This window comes from Amphiura filiformis, chromosome 1 (assembly GCF_039555335.1).
Source record: "Amphiura filiformis chromosome 1, Afil_fr2py, whole genome shotgun sequence".
NCBI lineage: Eukaryota > Metazoa > Echinodermata > Ophiuroidea > Amphilepidida > Amphiuridae > Amphiura > Amphiura filiformis.
Window position 1 is genome coordinate 97,015,085 of NC_092628.1, and position 18,211 is coordinate 97,033,295.

The 18,211-nt window shown below is 36.9% G+C and overlaps 1 protein-coding gene across 1 annotated transcript in view; it reads right to left on the bottom strand.

Moving 5' to 3' along the window:
- Positions 1–18,210, bottom strand: part of LOC140159032 (uncharacterized) — a 39,283-nt gene extending 21,073 nt beyond the window's left edge. The window contains exons 1-7 of the mRNA XM_072182359.1: positions 18,167–18,210; positions 16,113–16,226; positions 9,726–9,839; positions 6,684–6,797; positions 2,087–2,197; positions 1,162–1,275; positions 864–977 (exon numbers count right to left, since the gene is read on the bottom strand). Coding sequence (XP_072038460.1) covers positions 864–977; positions 1,162–1,275; positions 2,087–2,197; positions 6,684–6,797; positions 9,726–9,839; positions 16,113–16,226; positions 18,167–18,209 — 724 coding nt within the window. The 5' untranslated portion in view covers position 18,210. The remainder of the gene's footprint in view (positions 1–863; positions 978–1,161; positions 1,276–2,086; positions 2,198–6,683; positions 6,798–9,725; positions 9,840–16,112; positions 16,227–18,166) is intronic.
- Between the last annotated feature and the right edge of the window lies 1 nt (position 18,211).

Genomic DNA, 18,211 nt, shown 5'->3' on the forward strand with positions numbered 1-18,211 from the left:
TTTACACAAATATTCACAAAATTTCATGTTTGTCCCTGATATATGTTGTAAGTGTGAACCAAAATGGTATTAAATCCATACTTACCTCCACCTCCCCACTAACTTTAAGCTCCAACACCTAGGCCTACAATATTTTACATTTTAAGTCAAGTTTGGGAAGCTGGTCACCTAATGGTTAGGGCGCAAGCTTCATAATCAAAAGGTTGAAGGTTCGAGCCCCACCACAGCCAGTTTGTTGTGTCCTTGGGCAAGACGGCTTAATTCCCTTTTGCTTCACTCCACCCATGTGTAAAATGGGGAGCTGTTAGGGGTAATCACAAACTAAGTTGGCTTAGAATACATGTGCATCAGTTGCAGACTTGGTGAAGCGGAAATGATTTTGACATATCCTAATGGCAGCAAAATAATTCTTGAAGTGAGCTGGTACTAAGGTGTAGCGCACGTTAAATCACCAACAATTATTTATTTACTTATTAAATGTGTTTAAAAAATGTTGCTGCTTTGTATATCATTATATTGTCCATATGGATGTGTGTGGGTATGCAAGGTGGGGTGTATACTAAAATGTATGCCTTGAATTCTAAAGATTCTCCCTTCTCAATCTTAATGTAACCCATCTCATTCGCCCTACAACAGAATTGACCTGACCAATATTTTTTTCAGCCTATTTGCATTAAAACCTGTTCATCCACCAAAGCGTGCCAATTGGCATTCTGTACCAGCCCCATAACCCTGGACCAACCTCAACCTAAAGGTTACATATGACCAGCTACAATGTATATGTTAAACAAATATTTCCCAAATCAAGTTCAATGAAATTATTCATTGTGAGTATCTATATTTTCTTTAACATTGATACTTACTAATTTCACAATTGACTCCTTCATATCCAGCTGGACATTGACACATGTACCTATTGATGCCATCTAAGCATGTAGCTCCATTTTGACATGGGCCACTAGCACATTCATTGATATCTGAAACATTAAATTGTAACATATTAGTGAGGAATGAAAATCGTCATTTAATAAAAGATCCAGTCATTTTTTAGTACTCCCAAATATAAACTAGCTTTTCACAAGAAACCCATTTATATTTCTGGTTACCTCGCCATTGCACACATTAACAATTTATAAACTTAATTAGCATGATTACACTTACTAGTTTGACAATTTGTGCCAGTCCATCCTGGTATACATGCACATGTATACATGTTGTTGCCATTAATACAGAAACCACCGTTTTGACAAGGTTGTGATTCACACTCATTAATATCTGAAAGGGATAACAATAAAGATATTTCCAGTAACACATGGACTTAACTACATGCATCAATATATGAAAATAGATCTACAATCATGGAAAAAACTAATGGATGTTTTTCAAATAATGTTCTACACCCTCCTATAAGCTATATCCCTGCCCTTCCCCCACCAATCAATTGCAGAGTCCAACACAGACTTATTTCCACGATTGTATAATAATATAAATATTTCACATTACTATGACATGATTACGTTTAATAACAACTACCGGTATAGAAAAATGCAGGAGAATCACTCCAAGAAACTTTATCAGAAAACTTGTCCACCTAAATTTGCCTAAAAGTGTTGCAATAAGGTTCCCCAAAAGTGTATGTTTGGCCTCACATGGTTTGAAAAAAATAAGGTTGGTCGGTTGATTACCTTTTTTTTTTTTATATAAAGTAAAATCTCTTACTGGTTAATATACCTGTAGTAGTTGCTAAAATAATGAGTAACTAGCAATATTAAGCTATTGTGGTGTTTAATTTACATGTTTAAGCAGGTTTTAATTGATAGCTTGATTTGTTTGAAAATATGTATTTTTGGTCAATTAGAATGCAAAAACAGAGACTGGGAAAAAAGGGTCGTTATTCTTTTGTACAGGGTAATTTTTTCTTTCTTTATCAATATTTGCTTATACTCAATAATTGAAATTCTACTTTGTTGCCATCATCTTTAAACCTGTAAACAAAAACCAAACTCAGCACTTGGGTAGTGTAATTATACAAGGGACAAAAGAATCATGCATCACACACTAATTTTTTAAACATGTAATTACTTACCTATATCACAGTTAGTTCCAGTCCATCCTGGGTTACAGTTACAATCGTAGCGAGCTATACCATTTATACACTGGCCATTTACACATGGGTTGCTTTGACATTCATTAATATCTGTATGTGATATAAAAGCAATTGAAAGTAATTATTTAGTTTAAAATGAAATTAGAGTAAAACAGTAACATATAAAAATGATATAGGTGCAGTATATTATTATACATTAGTTGCAAGAGGATGAGTGAGTCCCAACTTCTACTCAAAAGTGGCTCATGGAAGTAGAAGAATAAATGCTAAATTTCATAAATCAGATAAGCGTCTTTGTAAAATAAAGGAAAATAAGGTGAGGTCTGGATGCTCTGATGCTGGCGCCCTGTTGGGGGATGAGGTCAGGGGGTGAAGCCCCAATGAGGCGGAAGCATTTTCAAGAACGGAGACAAAAATTGTTTTAAAATGGTCCTGACTTTGTTATCAACAACTGTTGACATGTTTTAGATGTCCAATATGGGCTCCAATCAAAATGGAAAAGTGACATCTCTCACAAAAAAGTTACATGCCATGCATCGGGCGTAATAATTGTATATGCGTCGTCTGCATCTTTTTTGATCTTTTGCACATTCAACAAGGTTTTTGTATGAGGCACACAGCAGTGTTGTGCATTTACACCATGCTTGGGGCATTTATTTATTATTTATTTATTCTTTCTTTATTGAGGGTAATACTGCTTCAGTGACAAACACTGCTTTTCAAGCAGGCCCTCATTGTATACATGTTATAGCAACAAAATATATTACGATACACAATATTTACAAAAATAGCATACATATACTAGTATTACAAATAAGTATAATGGTATCATCAAATACAAGAAAATTATAAATACCATGATTCAAAATACAGAAATACAATAATTATATTTATACAAAAAATAAGCAAGCAAATGAACAAAATGTAGATAAAGACAGGCCTAAATTTCTTTAATTTTTGACTGAAATTGGCCTAAAGTCATATTTTCCATCTGCGCTCTTACTGTCGGTGGCAAAAAATTCCATGCATAGGCTGCCCTGACGTGAAAAGTACGTTGACCTGAATTTGATTTAAATTTTGGAACAATCAATGTATTAGAAGTATGATTTCTAGTTATATGATTATGGTTATCATGAACAAAATCAAATTGAGAAGATAAGTATGATGGATATTCGTTCTTTAAACATTTGAAAACAGTCATTAATAGAGTATTATGCCATCTTTGATCAAGTTTAACCCACTGCAATGTATTCATTAAATCATTAGTTGGTGTCCTTATATCTGCTGAGAGAATTATTCTAGCTAAATTATTATGAAGTACCTGAAGCCTATTATGGTACTCTACACTAAAATTTGACCAGACCATGCTGCCATAATCAAAGTGGGGAATAACAAGAGCATTTGATAACATTACAGTGGTTTTATATGGAAGGAAATATTTTATACGTTTTATTATACCAGTTCTTTTGGAAATAGTTTTACTAACATTATCAACGTGAGCTGACCAAGACATCTTGCTATCAAATTTTACACCTAGATATTTAAACTCATCTACTCTTTCAATATCATTGTTGTTATATAATAAATGTACATTGTTGAACTTTTCAAGCATTTTGTTTGTACCAAAGATCATAAACTTAGTCTTTTCAACATTTAAAGTGAGTTTGTTTACTTTGAACCATTCAGCTACCCTACTTAGACATGACTCCATTTGAATTTTAAGATCAGATTCATTTTTAGCTTTACACATTAAAGAGGTATCATCAGCATACATTACAGTTTTACATTCAGACACAGCATTAGGTAAACAGTTAACAAAAATGATAAACAGTAAAGGACCTAAAATTGAGCCCTGAGGAATACCAATATCAATTGGCCTAAAGTCAGAAAGAGTTGAGTTAACATTAACAGTTTGTTCTCTGTTGTTTAAGTATGATTTAAACCATAATAATTCATCCCCATATACCCCATATTGTTTAAGTTTCCTAATCAGAATATCATGATTTACAGTATCAAATGCTTTCTTTAAGTCTATAAATAAAACGCCTGTAGCATAACCTGTATCCATATTCTTTAAAATGTAATCTTGCACATCTAGAAGGGTTGTTGTTGTGGAATGATTCGGACGAAATCCTGATTGAGCATTTGATAACAGTCCTACATTACTCATATATTCATATAATTGATCATGGACAGCTCTTTCAATGATCTTTGATACAATTGGTAATACAGAGATAGGTCTATAGTTACTAACATTAGTTTTATCACCCGATTTAAATATTGGAGTTACTTTAGCCTTCTTCCATGCATCAGGAAAAGTAGACCCATTCAAAGACAGGTTGCAAATATGAACAAGGCATTTTGAGATGAAAGGCGCAGCCAACTTTAATAACCTTACATTGAATGGATCTAATCCTGACGATTTACAATTTTGCATTTTACTTATTTGTTTGAGAACAAATTCATTAGATATTGCTCTAAAACTAAATTTGTTTACACTATGATTTTGATGAGAACATATAGTATTACAAGTGCATACATAATTATCATTGTTATTATTAAATTTACTCCCAAGTTCATTACCTATTGAAGTGAAAACTCATTGAACTCATTTGCCATATCCTTTTGTTACCTGAGTAATTACCATTCTTTTTAACAACTGCTGTAGGTATACTTGATGTTTTGTTTGGTATAATTTTCTTAATTGTTTTCCAAAGATTTTTACTATTATTTATGTTGTTACTTATAGCCTCGTTACAATAACTCTTTTTCAGTGAATATTTCATATTGTTTACTTTATTTCTAAGAGACTTTGCTTTACTCCAATCTTCAGCATTATTTGTCTTATGTGCTTTTGAAAAATAGTAGTCCCTATCTTTACTTAGTCTCAAAAATTCACTATTCACCCATTCAGGTAAACAACCTTTAACTTTCTTTTCCTTAAATGGTGCATGCTTGTCACAGGCAGCATTGAATGAAGACTGCCATTCATTAAGTGCTTCATTGACATCATTTATATTACGAATTCTACCCCAATCAATATTTTTGATTGTATCAATATAATCTGCTTCATTAAAGTTTTTGAAACATCTGGATCTTACAATTTTTGGTGGAAGTTTCAACTTATTACATTTTCTTACAGCATATATTAATGAATGATCACTAAGACCTAAACTATGAACACCAGATGAGATAATAAGTTCTGGTTTTGATACAAATATTAAATCAATTTTTGTTTTACTAGTTTCAGTTATTCTTGTATAATCTGTTATAATTTGTTTCATATTAGAATTGTTTGCCAACCTTGTCACTTTTCTTAAATTACCAATTTTAACCTGATCTAAATTAAAGTCTCCTAAAATATATACATCATCATATAAATTGTTACATTTCTTAAATATATCATCAAGATTATCAAGAAAATCAACAGTACAGTCTGGTGGGCGATAAATACTGCCAACTAAAATAGGCTTTGTGTTGGTTAAATTAAGTTCAATAAAAATACCTTCAATATCATTATCATATAAATCCTCATTTTGTTTTGACAAAATACTGTTTTTAACATAACATAAATCTCCACCCCTTATTTTACCATTTTGTCTATCAAGTCTATAAGTATTATAACCATCTATTTCTACTTCTGAGTCATCAACATCCTTATCTAACCAAGTCTCATTAATACATAATGCATCAATAGCATTGTCATTCAAAAGGAAATTAACCTCATCAACTTTGTGAATTAAACCCTGGATATTTAAATGAGCTATTTTAAGACCCTTCCTAATCTTACACTTTAAATCAATAAAGCCCTCATTAAGAGGAAGTTCATCATTAGCAAGTTTGTGAAAACAATTCTTACAATACCAATTATTATTTAGCTTAACATCATTATCATCAACACATCTAAGGTGAAAATCAAGAGTACAATTATTACAAGTTACATAAAGATCATTTTTAAGATTTTTCTTACACACTCACCACAAAAATCATTTTCAGTTTTCTTGCAAATTTTGACATTCTTTACAGTTTTAAAGTTTCAGTTCTTTTTTTACCGGTACTATTTTTTATCTTTTACCTTACAACACTTGTTTGTACACTCATTGTTGTCACATGTTGTGACACTAGTAATTTCTTCATCATCAAGATTTCCATTGTCTGCACCATTGGCATAAACATCATGAGAATTTTCATTTTCCATATCAGAAGTACTGATTGAAACATCATTATTACTACTACATGTAATAGCACTAGTTATATGTACAGATTTCTTTAGAATATCATTAAAGGTGAACCTCATTGAAAATAAAGTTATATACCAGCATGAATTTGTGATCATAGCACAAAAAAAGCACAGTGATTTATAGTGCGCCATGGACAGGCACAATGCCTAGACGTTGATCCACAAGCCTCCGCACACTTTACAGAACTTGATCCGAACATTTGTGATACCAAGTTTATTTGATATCCCTAAGGATGTTGACTACACAATTATACTTATAGAAAGTGACATATAATTATTTATGATATAGAAAAGAATGACAAAATTTATACAAGTATTTTAAGAGACAATACTTACCAATTTCACAGTTAAGTCCTATATATCCTGGAAGACACTGACATGTGTATCTATTGACACCATCAGTACATGTACCTCCATTACGACAAGGGCTGCTGCTACACTCATTCTCATCTGAAATTAGTAATTGAATTGACTTTTATTAAAGAGCGTGATTTTCATTCCAGATAAAGAAGAAAGATTATTTATACCTTTACTACTACTGTGTCAGCAGGCTCGTAGCCAGGATTTATTTGGGGGGTGCTAATTTTGAAAAAGTGGGACTTTTTTTCAAAATTTGGACCTTTTTGGACGGGGGGGCATGTTTGGACATTTTTGGACCAAAAAGGCATAAAACCTCTATTTTTTCGCTCACTGCGCTCGCAAATAGGACCTTTTGGGTAAAAAAGGAGACTTTTTGGGCCTTTGGCATATTTGGGGGGATTGCACCCCTGTACCCCCCCTGGCTACGGGCCTGACTGTGAGAAAGTTTCATTAAGATGCACATGATATTCCTGCATGGTTTTAACCTGGGTCAAGTATTTAGTCTATATGTGATACAGCTGCTGTGAAATCATTGTCAATAGGAATAACATTTTTTCATTCATTCAATTACTTTCCATCAAAAGGAATAACAAGGGATAAAAGCAATATAAACTTTCTTATACTATCAATATGATTAGGAAACAAAAACAATGGAGGAGGTACATCACAAAAGCAAAGACCATGATCCATGCTCCCAACTTTACATGTTAGAAGACAAACACTACACAAACTGGAGACAACAGCAGTCCACAAAATAACTGAGTTTATAATGTAACAGAAACAAACAAGAGAATGTTAAACAAAGACCAGAGTATACCATTAGAGCATAGTGTAATACAATCATAAATAGAACAATCTTGACAGTAAGATTATTATAAATTTGACATGTCAAAGGTAATACCATATTTCCTCTATTAAATGCCCGCATCATATTCTCTATGAAATACTGACCGAAAATAAATGTCCATGCCGGCCGTATCAGGCGTGTAAGCTTAGAACAATAGTATTTCCAATGTTTCACAATCACGAAATTGCACAATTGTATTGGATTTATACACAGAGGACACCGGACACCATGGACTAAAAATGTTCACTCCACAGGAAATTTGGTGAAAATTGGGAACAGAAAAAATTAATGACAGTGGAGTTTTTTACAAGATATAAATATATATTTTAATTTTATACTACAAGATCGGTATAAATTAAGCTTCAACAAACCCTTTTCGTTCATTAAAAAAAAGATGTTTCCATTCAAAGGAAAAGACTGCAAAACCTTGTGAAATCATTCATTTATCAAAGCTTTTAAGCCTTTTCTGACCTGAAAACAAGTCGTGCTGATAATGAAGCTTGAGTGAACAGGACAAATTCATATGAGATGTTTATATTATAAATTTTCTTGTAATAAATGCTCTCCATTTGGAAAATGCGACACCCCTGTCCCCTGGGGTATTTAATAAAGGAAATACAGTAAATAATTAGTTACTTCTGTAAAGCGTGTGGTCTTGTGAGTTTGTCACCCCACTTATATCATCCCCCAGGTTGGGTCATAGTGCAGAATGATCAATAAATCCAAGGGTTTATTTATCTATTTTAAGTACAGATAACAAATGTTTCTACAGGGTGTCCCAGAATGATTTATACCGGGAAAGTTGTATTATTTTAGGTATGAAGGGCATTACTATTGGTAGCATGGATACTGATATTGGACTCTGTCATTCTTGACATTTGCTTAAAAAATTACCTTTTTCAGAGTCTTGGTTAGCAGCGGCGTAGCTTGCGACACCATCACAGCGTCTTCATTCAGCGTAGTGTTCACCGGGTGGTCATGTGACCGGAGGATTGTAAACACTACGCTGAATGAAGACGCCGTGATGGTGTCGCAAGCTACGTCGCTGCTAACCAAGACTCTGAAAAAGGTAACTTTTTAAGCAAATATATTTAGCTATCTGAGGAATTTTTAGAAATTGGACATTTCTAATGGAAGTTACAGGATATTGTGTAAAAATGGTGAATTCCAAGTTTTGACAAAACTACCTATTTTGAAAACCTGTAAAATTACTAACCGTTCAGCACAAAGTTATTTGGAAAATGTTATGCCATATATTTGATGTGTCCTGTTCTTACTTCTACTAAATAGTCGATATCTATCGATTATTTATGATCTATCGATTATTTAAGCAATCCTTGTATAGAATAAAGGATTTGTTATGCTTGAGTGACCTTAAACTATTCTTTCTTTGGCTGCAGTTTTGAAGATAATTATTGCAGTGTGTGAGTTTCATCATCCAGAGATGGATTTTCATAAAAGTATAGAAAAGGTTTGTCCTTAGTGTCACAGTATGTATTTATGTCCACAATATATTGGCAAACCCACAGCTGCGTAACGGAGAAGATAAAAATTTACTGCGGAGTATCCCTGTGGAAGTTATATCCTTTGTAATAATGACATTTTTGGGTAAAAATTATGGTAAAAATCACATAAAAAGTATGTTTTTCCACCTAAATATCTGAAGTCATATTGAAATGTTTCACTTAATTCCATATCAAGAATTATTCAGCGTTAAGCTCTACACCTGTGCCAAATTTGGTGTATTTCCTATAAAAGAATGTAGGATTTCTCCAATATATTGCAGGGTGCAGTCGGACGATGGTGATAAAGGACCCATGTGTTATGAATCCTTTGCGCTGTAAATTACACACGTGCAGTTTTCGTCCATTTTCAGTAATAGCAATGTCACATCAAAACGAATCATGTTATTTCCATGAACGTCACAGACTAAGTAGAAGACATATGTGTCATTGTATTGCACTTTAGATACACTGTTGAATATATATTTGATATTTTGTTCAAACACGGTATAAATCATTCTGGGACACCCTGTATAGTGTCATTCGTTATAACTACCATTATATCTTGGATCTCTTTCTCTCTTCTTTCACTTCACATATATTTTATTTTGTTGGTATTTTATTCAAATATTATCAATTTAAGCATTAATGGCCAACATTTGTACTTACTATCTTGACAAAATATTCCAGTAAATCCACTTGGGCAAATACAGCTAAACTGGTTGATACCATCTATACATACACCACCGTTTTGACAAGGACCAGATGCACATTCATCAATATCTGAAAAATTAAAGGATATTTAGCTGTCAGATATTTTCTCAGCAAAATAAATTTCCATGTGATCCAAAAAATAACAAGTTTTGATCTATAGCTAAAATAATAGTTTCTCGATCTTGAGAGCTCAATCGGCACGCAACGCCTACCACATGCTTTGGGTAGCGCTGCATTTCCTGTGCATACACAACCAATCGCGCTATTGTGTTATTCCACTAAACTTGTGACATTACGCAGTGCACACAGTACGGTCATACTCTCAGGATCAAGAAATTACTATTTTCGGTATAATAAATTCCCATTTTAGCTTGCAAATTGTGTAGAAATAACGATAAAGGCGACAGACACAAGCGGCGTAGAGTTCATGTCAATGTGATTTATTCGGTAGCCCCAATATGGCCGCCTGCCTGGTAACGAGTAATGACGACCTTTGACCGGGTAACTAAGTGTCGTCGTGGGGGCGCTATTACTACACCTCCCCTTTAAGATAACCAAGCGTTATCTCATGTCGATTAAGACTTTGTAATGAGTCCAGTTCTCATGAAGAATCATTAAACTATATTGTGCTAGCAATATGACTCGCTGTGAGTTTCTTTCAATTTAAGTGTCCTGTGCACTGTACTGTCTTTTAGAGGCATTTCTTGTTTTTGTTCAACTTTTAACAAGAACCCTTTTTAGGCACAAATCCTGTGGGGAGTGTACACAAGTTTCCTTCAATGTATTCCTTCTCTCCCACCAGGTTCAAATTTTGCAAACAAATTTTTGGCAACATTTTGGAATTTAAAGTTAACACTTAAACTTGAAAACTAGAAACTTTCAACTCTCAAATCAACAAACAAGTTTGTGCCTGTAGATTGAAACAAGTGTGGCCAGCACACATGAATAAATCTTTTGTCCGGTCTATAGTTTTTTGCTAAAGAAGATACATGTCCATTGTCCATCTTGTAATCGTCTTGCTTGCTGGTTTTGTTCAGACTGACCAAGTCTGTGTATGTAATGCTTTCGGGTGCATTTATTGAATCATTCAAATGTTTGTCTGTCTGTTGGCACCAAATATGTTGTGGTGTACATGTATTTCTCCCAAATATTCTCTAAATGACAGATTTATGCTGACAAGTTATATTTTCCTTAAATGTTTTGGCACCTTAATTTGGGAAAACATGCAAATTGAAAAGTTTTCAAACAACTTTAACACAATAACTTGCAAACTTAAATGCAATTGTCAACATCAATTTTTGTACATTTGGGACCTAAATTTGGTCAAGTTTGTTTTCAGCTTCCTGTCTTTTAACTGCCCACAGTTAATTCATAACATAGTCTTTAAATCTGCTTGGAGGTTTAATCTCCCTACTTCTTGTGCGAAGTCTTGGTGGTGTTGACTGTGTTGGACTGGCAGGGTTCTCCACAACTGCAGCTTCTTGATGACAATCACTGGTCACAGTCTTTTGATTTTTATGAGTGACTGGTGTATTTGACTCTTCACCAGTACTTAGTTCAGTCATTTGCTGCTCTTTAGCAGTGTAAACAATTGCTGCTCTATTGCGACGAAACACAGTTCCATCAGAAGTTTTGACAAGATATGAACGCGGTTCTTGAGAACGCTGTACAACTTGTCCATCTTGCTTTCTATCACGAAGATAAACATTATCACCTGGGTGTAATGTGGGAAGTTCTTTGCCCGATGTAAACTTATTAAAGTTCAGTTCTTGGTTTTGACGATATTTACTTTCGTTCTCACTGATTGGCTGTGGTACAGCTGGGAGCAGTTTACTGGGTAGCATGGGGAGTTGAGTTCGAAGTTTTCTGCCCATCAATAGCTCGCTTGGTGCAAAGCCATTTTGAAGAGGGGTGGCTCTATAGGTCAGAAGTGCAAGATAAATGTCTTGGTTCTTGCGGAGAAGCGACTTAATCGTACGCACCGCACGCTCTGCTTCGCCATTGGCTTGAGGGAAATTTGGAGAGCTGGTTATGTGTGTAAACCCGTACGCAGCTGCGAACTCTTTGAATTGTGACGCGCTGTACTGCGGGCCATTGTCCGACATTATAATTTCCGGAATGCCATGCTGTGAAAACAGCTCTTTGAGGGCTATTATGACACTCTCAGAAGTCTGGTCACTGAGTTTCTTTATCTCAACCCACCTAGAATAATAGTCTACCACAATCAAATATGTTTTACCCTGAAATTGGAAGAGATCACTACCTAGTCTCTGCCATGGGCGTTCAGGTAGAGAGGAAGGCATTAGAGGTTCCTTTGTCTCAGGTCTGTGAATTGCGCATGTGACACACTTACGAATCATTTCTTCAATAGTCTTAGACATACCTGGCCACCATACTGAAGTACGCGCCCTAGCACGACATTTACTGACCCCAAGATGACCTTGATGGATGCAGTTTAGGATGTCAAGTCTCATGGAAGAAGGCACAACAATGCGATTATCATACAGAAGGAGATCATTTATGACTGCTAAGTGTGCTCTATTTTCCCACCATTGTCGGAGGAGAGGAGCATGGGGCATGTATGCAGGCCAACCATTTGAACAGTAACCTCTGACAGCAGCACATTCAGGATCAGCTTTCTGACTCGTAGCTATGACGTTGAGACGTTGCTCAGTCGCTGGTAATTCCTTGATAGCATTTTCTGCATAAGTTTCAACTTCAGCGACCAACTCACTATCACTTACCAGGGGTCTACCTGTTGGTGCTCTTGAAAGTGAGTCTGCAATCGTTGTAGCTTTCCAGGTACATATTTGACTCATGGGTTAAACCGCATCATTCTGAGCTTGAAGCGCTGAATGCGTGGTGGCATTTTTGCTAATTCTTTAGAATTCAGCAGTGGTACCAGTGGCTTGTGGTCGGTTTCCAATGTGAACTCTAGTCCCATCACATAATCAGAAAATTTCTCGCACGCCCAAGTAGCTGCTAAGGCTTCCTTTTCAATAACTGCATAGCGCTGTTCAGTCTCATTCAAGGATCTTGAAGCATAACTGATGGGTCGACGTTTACCGTCATCTTGAATTTGTAAAAGAACAGCGCCGATTCCAGATGAGGAAGCATCTGCTGCTATAAACTGTTGGATGGTTTGGGTCGTAATGTGCAAGAATGCGTGGAGAAATCAAGATATCCTTCACTTGTTGGAAAGACTTCTGCTGATGTGGACCCCAGTACCATGCTGTCTCTTTCCTCAGAAGTTGCCTCATGGGCTCTGTCATTTCAGCCAATCCTGGGATGAATTTTCCAAGCTGATTGACCATCCCCATGAATCGCTGTAACTCAGTAATATTTGTTGGAGCAGGGAATTCAGCAATCGCTGATGTCTTCTGAGGGTCGCCTGGAGACCTTTATGGTCAATGATGTGTCCCAAGAATCTGATCTTCTGTTTTGAGAATTCACACTTGTTGTTGAGAGTCAAGCCTGCCTCTTGCAAGCGTTGCAATACCGCCCTCACTTGGCGGTTGTGTTCCTCTTGTGTGGCACTGTGGATAAGGATGTCATCCATATGACATATGACACTGTCAAGGCCTTCCAGGACGTTGGACATCATCCTCTGAAAGATCTCGGGGGCGCTGCTTATTCCAAATGGCAAGCGGTTGAAGCAAAATCGCCCAAATGGCGTAATGAAGGTTGTCAACAGACGTGATTCCGCATCCAGCGGAATTTGCCAAAACCCGCTGTTGGCATCCAGCTTTGTGAAGAATTTGCTGTTGCTGCTGCCAAGGTTTGCAAGTGACGAGTCAACTGAAGCCATTGGATGTATCTCCCGTTGCACACTTTTATTCAAAGCTGTGAGATCAACGCAAACCCGGACTGCACCATTACTTTTGGGAACACAAACAATACCTGAGCACCACTCTGTAGGTGTCTTGACCGGTGACACGACCCCTTGCTCAACCATGTTATCAATTTCTTGTTTGAGTTTGGACAACAATGGGTGAGGGACCTTCCTAGGCGTGTACAGGCATAGAGGCTTGGCACTATCACGCATAGTGATGTGATACTTATACTTCTCATTGACTCTCCCAAGACCTTTAAACAATCCGGGAAACTCTTCCTGGAAATTTGCACTAGGACTAGACTCCTGTAGGCCTACTTCATTGACCCTTGCTATTAGACCTAACTGATAACACCCTTTCCTGCTAAGCAAGCAGCATTTCTGATGTTTTATAACATATACTTCTTCATCAAGTTTCCTACCATCAAACTGGAGAGTAGCCACAAACTTACCGACAACTGGGATCTTGATGTGTCCTGGGCCGAAAAGATCTTCCTGGGATGGCACTAATTTCTCATTCTTAACCCAAGACAGATGTTCACTGACTACAGTAACTTTTGCACCTGAATCTAATTTGAACTTTGTTTTGTGGTTATTCACGTGCACATCTTCTGACCAGTATTCATCGTCGTCATATGGGTCTGAACTAGGACCATCATAGTAATTCTCACCTAGGAATGGGGCATCAACATCAGAAATTTCACCCAGGAAAGGTGTGTCATCGATGCCAAATTCATTATCCATATCACCATAATACTCATCCTGTAAGCTTACCTCATCAAATTCTACCTGTAACTCATTTACCTGTGAGTGTGACTGCGAGCCACCACGGCATACTGCAGCATAATGACCAGGCTTATTGCATTGTTTACATTTTGCATTTTTGGCAGGACAGTGTTTACGTGGGTGGTATTCTTTGCCACACCATTGACATTGATTAGTACTTGTATGTGTGTTTACCTTCACATTTCGTGCAGACCTTGAGACATTGGACCTGTAAGTGTTACCCTGGGTGGGACCCTGATATCGCCTACCACTACGCTGCGCTGCATTGGGCTTACTCACATAATCAACATTATTTGTTGACTGACTTTCACTTACGCTTGCGCCATTACCGCGAACTAGACCTCTATCTTGCTTACGAGCTTCAGATTGTCTACAAATTCTGACTGCTTCTATCAAGGTTAGTTTGGCCTTGCGTTGCATATGGTCAGATAAAGCTTCATCAGCTACCCCTGCAACCAGTCTGTCTCTGATAAGTTCGTCTTTGAGTGAACCATACTCGCAATCGTCAGCAAGTTTGTATACATCTTGGATAAACTTTTCAATGGGCTCACCAGGTCTCTGTTGTCTTCTGTTGAACTTCGCACGTTCAACAATTGTATTTTTTCTAACATCGAAGTATTCATCCAACGCCGTGATAACTTCTTTATAAGTTGCTTTGGATTCGTCGATTTCTAGAGTCACCAGGATATCGTCGGCTGAATCGCCCATGCAATAGAGTAGCAATGAGACTTGATCTTCTTCGGACTGTTTGATAAGACCGCTAGCTTGTCTATATCTCTCAAACCGTCGCTTCCATTTTGACCAGTTCTCGGTTTGCTGTGCCCCATTTGCGCCTTGAAATTCGCCCGGCAGAGGCAGATGTGATGCCGGAACGCCTGGCGGAGGAGTAGGGCCATCGTCTGGCATGGCTCATGGGTCAAACACCGATTGCCACCATGTAGAAATAACGATAAAGGCGACAGACACAAGCGGTGTAGAGTTCATGTCAATGTGATTTATTCGGTAGCCCCAATATGGCCGCCTGCCTGGTAACGAGTAATGACGACCTTTGACCGGGTAACTAAGTGTCGTAGTGGGGGCGCTATTACTACAAATTGCACATATTTGTGCAAAAGGTGTATATTTTTTCCTGAAAATTTACCTTTCACTGTCAATGATCCTAATTTTTATTGAACCCAAACTAACTAACCCCTATTTATTTGGGCGCAATCAATTACACATATACACGTATACTCGTTGATACCATCAATACATGGAGCACCATTCAGACATGGGTTGGGATCGCAGTCATCAATATCTGGAAACATGGACATGAATAATTAGTAAATCAAATCACAGGTTAAGATGATACCCATCTGTTCTATTTCCCTTGACTGAATGCATAATTTTACACGAATGCGCTAACTGTTCATATCACATTATACCAGTTTATTCACAACAAAATATGTTTTCTAACAGAGAAATTTACTAGATTTAGGGGAACACTTGCAAGAAATTCAAATGTTGTCCCCGTAGGTCTTGCGAGTCCAAGTGTCTGATCGACTTTGAATTCAAATTTTCATCCATATCTCAAAAACCACAAGCGTTAGTCGTAATGAGCTAGGAATACACTTTTGAGATTTGACAACATCAGCAGCAACTAGATTATGTTACTGCACTACTTATATAACTCTCGAGTTTGATCAGTTGCTGTTAAGGTTAATGCATCTGAGATAAATACTTACTCAGGTTACATCTGACACCTGTCCAACCTGCAGCACATTGACAGACGTACCTGTTGATGCCATCCAAACATATACCTCCATTCAGGCATGGACTGGATGCACACTCGTTTATATCTAAAATTGATAAATAATTCCCATATCATAGCGATCAGTCGTTGCTACAAATCGCGATTTGTGTTGTTCAAATCGAGGGTTGAGAGCCAGAAAGCCTCAACTCACAATAGTCCATTAATCATGACAAAATATTGAATTTTGAGGACCAAAGCGAGGACCATCCTAACATGTCTGGTATGTATATATTTTGTCATAACTTTATGCTCATTTTATGAGAGCTGGTCATTTTGAGTTAAGGCTTTCTGGTTCTGAACCTTCGAAATGCTTAAAACCCCGGGATTTGACCGAATTAAGTTCAAGTGGTAGCGATTTGACGCTACTTCTGATCGTTATTTCGGCTGGTCTTTTCCGATAGAGCGATCGGGTGCATGTGCAAAATACGTCACCGTAACGCTACTGTCGTTGCAACTACATATCGAAGGTTGAGAGCCAGAAAGCCTCAACTCACAATCACCGGCTACCACAAAATGAGCATAAAGTCGCCAGGGCACAATAGAAGATACAGTCCTTTAATCATGACAAAATTAAATACAAAATAAGAGAGTGAGAGTTGCACATACGGCTTTCTGGTTCTGTTCCCTCGATATGACCATAAATAACCCAAGCAAACGTACCAACGTACATGGTAAAATCATAAGACGAATGCATGCCATAGTCGTCATTCATTTTACGAATACAATATAGAAGATAATAGATCCTGTATGACGAGACTATCTAGAGCATAGAAAACCTTTTACAGTTCCTCTAAATCAACTAAATCAACATTGAGTCTTCTTGAAATTTTGTGAACTTATACCGGTCAAGATCTTTGACAGACACCAAAGTAGTTTGAACGAGGAGTCAATACCCCGCCATGATGGCTACAATGCAAATCAAAGTCAACCAGTCATCTCTCAACAAAGAAGGGGACATGTTCAAACTTCCTGGAGTTTACAAGATTTTGATCTGATTATAAACATCACAGTTTCACTCTCGCTGATAAAAAAAAAAAAGCGCAGTGATTTATAGTGCGCTACGCACAGGCACAAGGCCTAGACGTTGATCCACAAGCCTCAGCACACTTTACAGGTTGTCGCTGACCACTACGGCCCCACATCATTCCACAAACCATTAAACAACAAATCAGGGACTTTGCTGCTTCAAGAGCGCACACCCTAGACATTCCACAAATAACCATCGCAACCAGGATCAGCTCCCCGAGTTTCGTACGGGTTACAACGAGACAAATTAGCAGTGAGTTCCTTGTCCAAGGGAATTTCAAGCTAACTCAATTTTTTCATGTGGCGTATAGGCACCGCCAGGGTTCGAACCCGCAACCTCTCGCACCATAGTCGAACGCCTTATCGATTGAGCTAACTTGACTGCTATAAAAGATTGAAAGTCATCTGAAAATTCTGAGGTAGGAATATTTTCTTTGTATTTGGATCAAAAGTTTCTAAACTTTAATCATTCAATGTTTCAACACAGAAGAACTTTCGTGAAAGACCTGTATAATTAAAGATTATGTCTGTAGTGAAATGTGACAATCCTGACAATGGACAAGCCATCGAGAAACTGTTGTCCATCTATTAAAGTGTAAAAGGCCCTATCATCATTTATCTCATGCAGAGAAAACGTAAAGATATTTGAAATTTGTGGTTGTAGCATAAAAGTTAAAACTAGAATTCTCATTAGACCTTTTTTCAAATAAAACGCTTGATTTATAAGTGTACACCCAGAAACCACCAACATTGACTCTAGTTTCACATTATCATTACCAGTTCGTTTTGGTCTCATCTCTTGCACGTTACATATAAGCACAACTGTACTTCCTACAAAAGTGCAAAAATCTGAGTTTGATCTATTTTTTGTTTTGATATTTAATTTATTGTCTCATTCTCAATAAATGCCTTTGAAATTGAAAATGCTCAATTTGTTGCTGGTTTTAAGTTTCAACTTACTGATTTCACAGTTAGTTCCTGTCCACCCGGCACACACTGGCATAT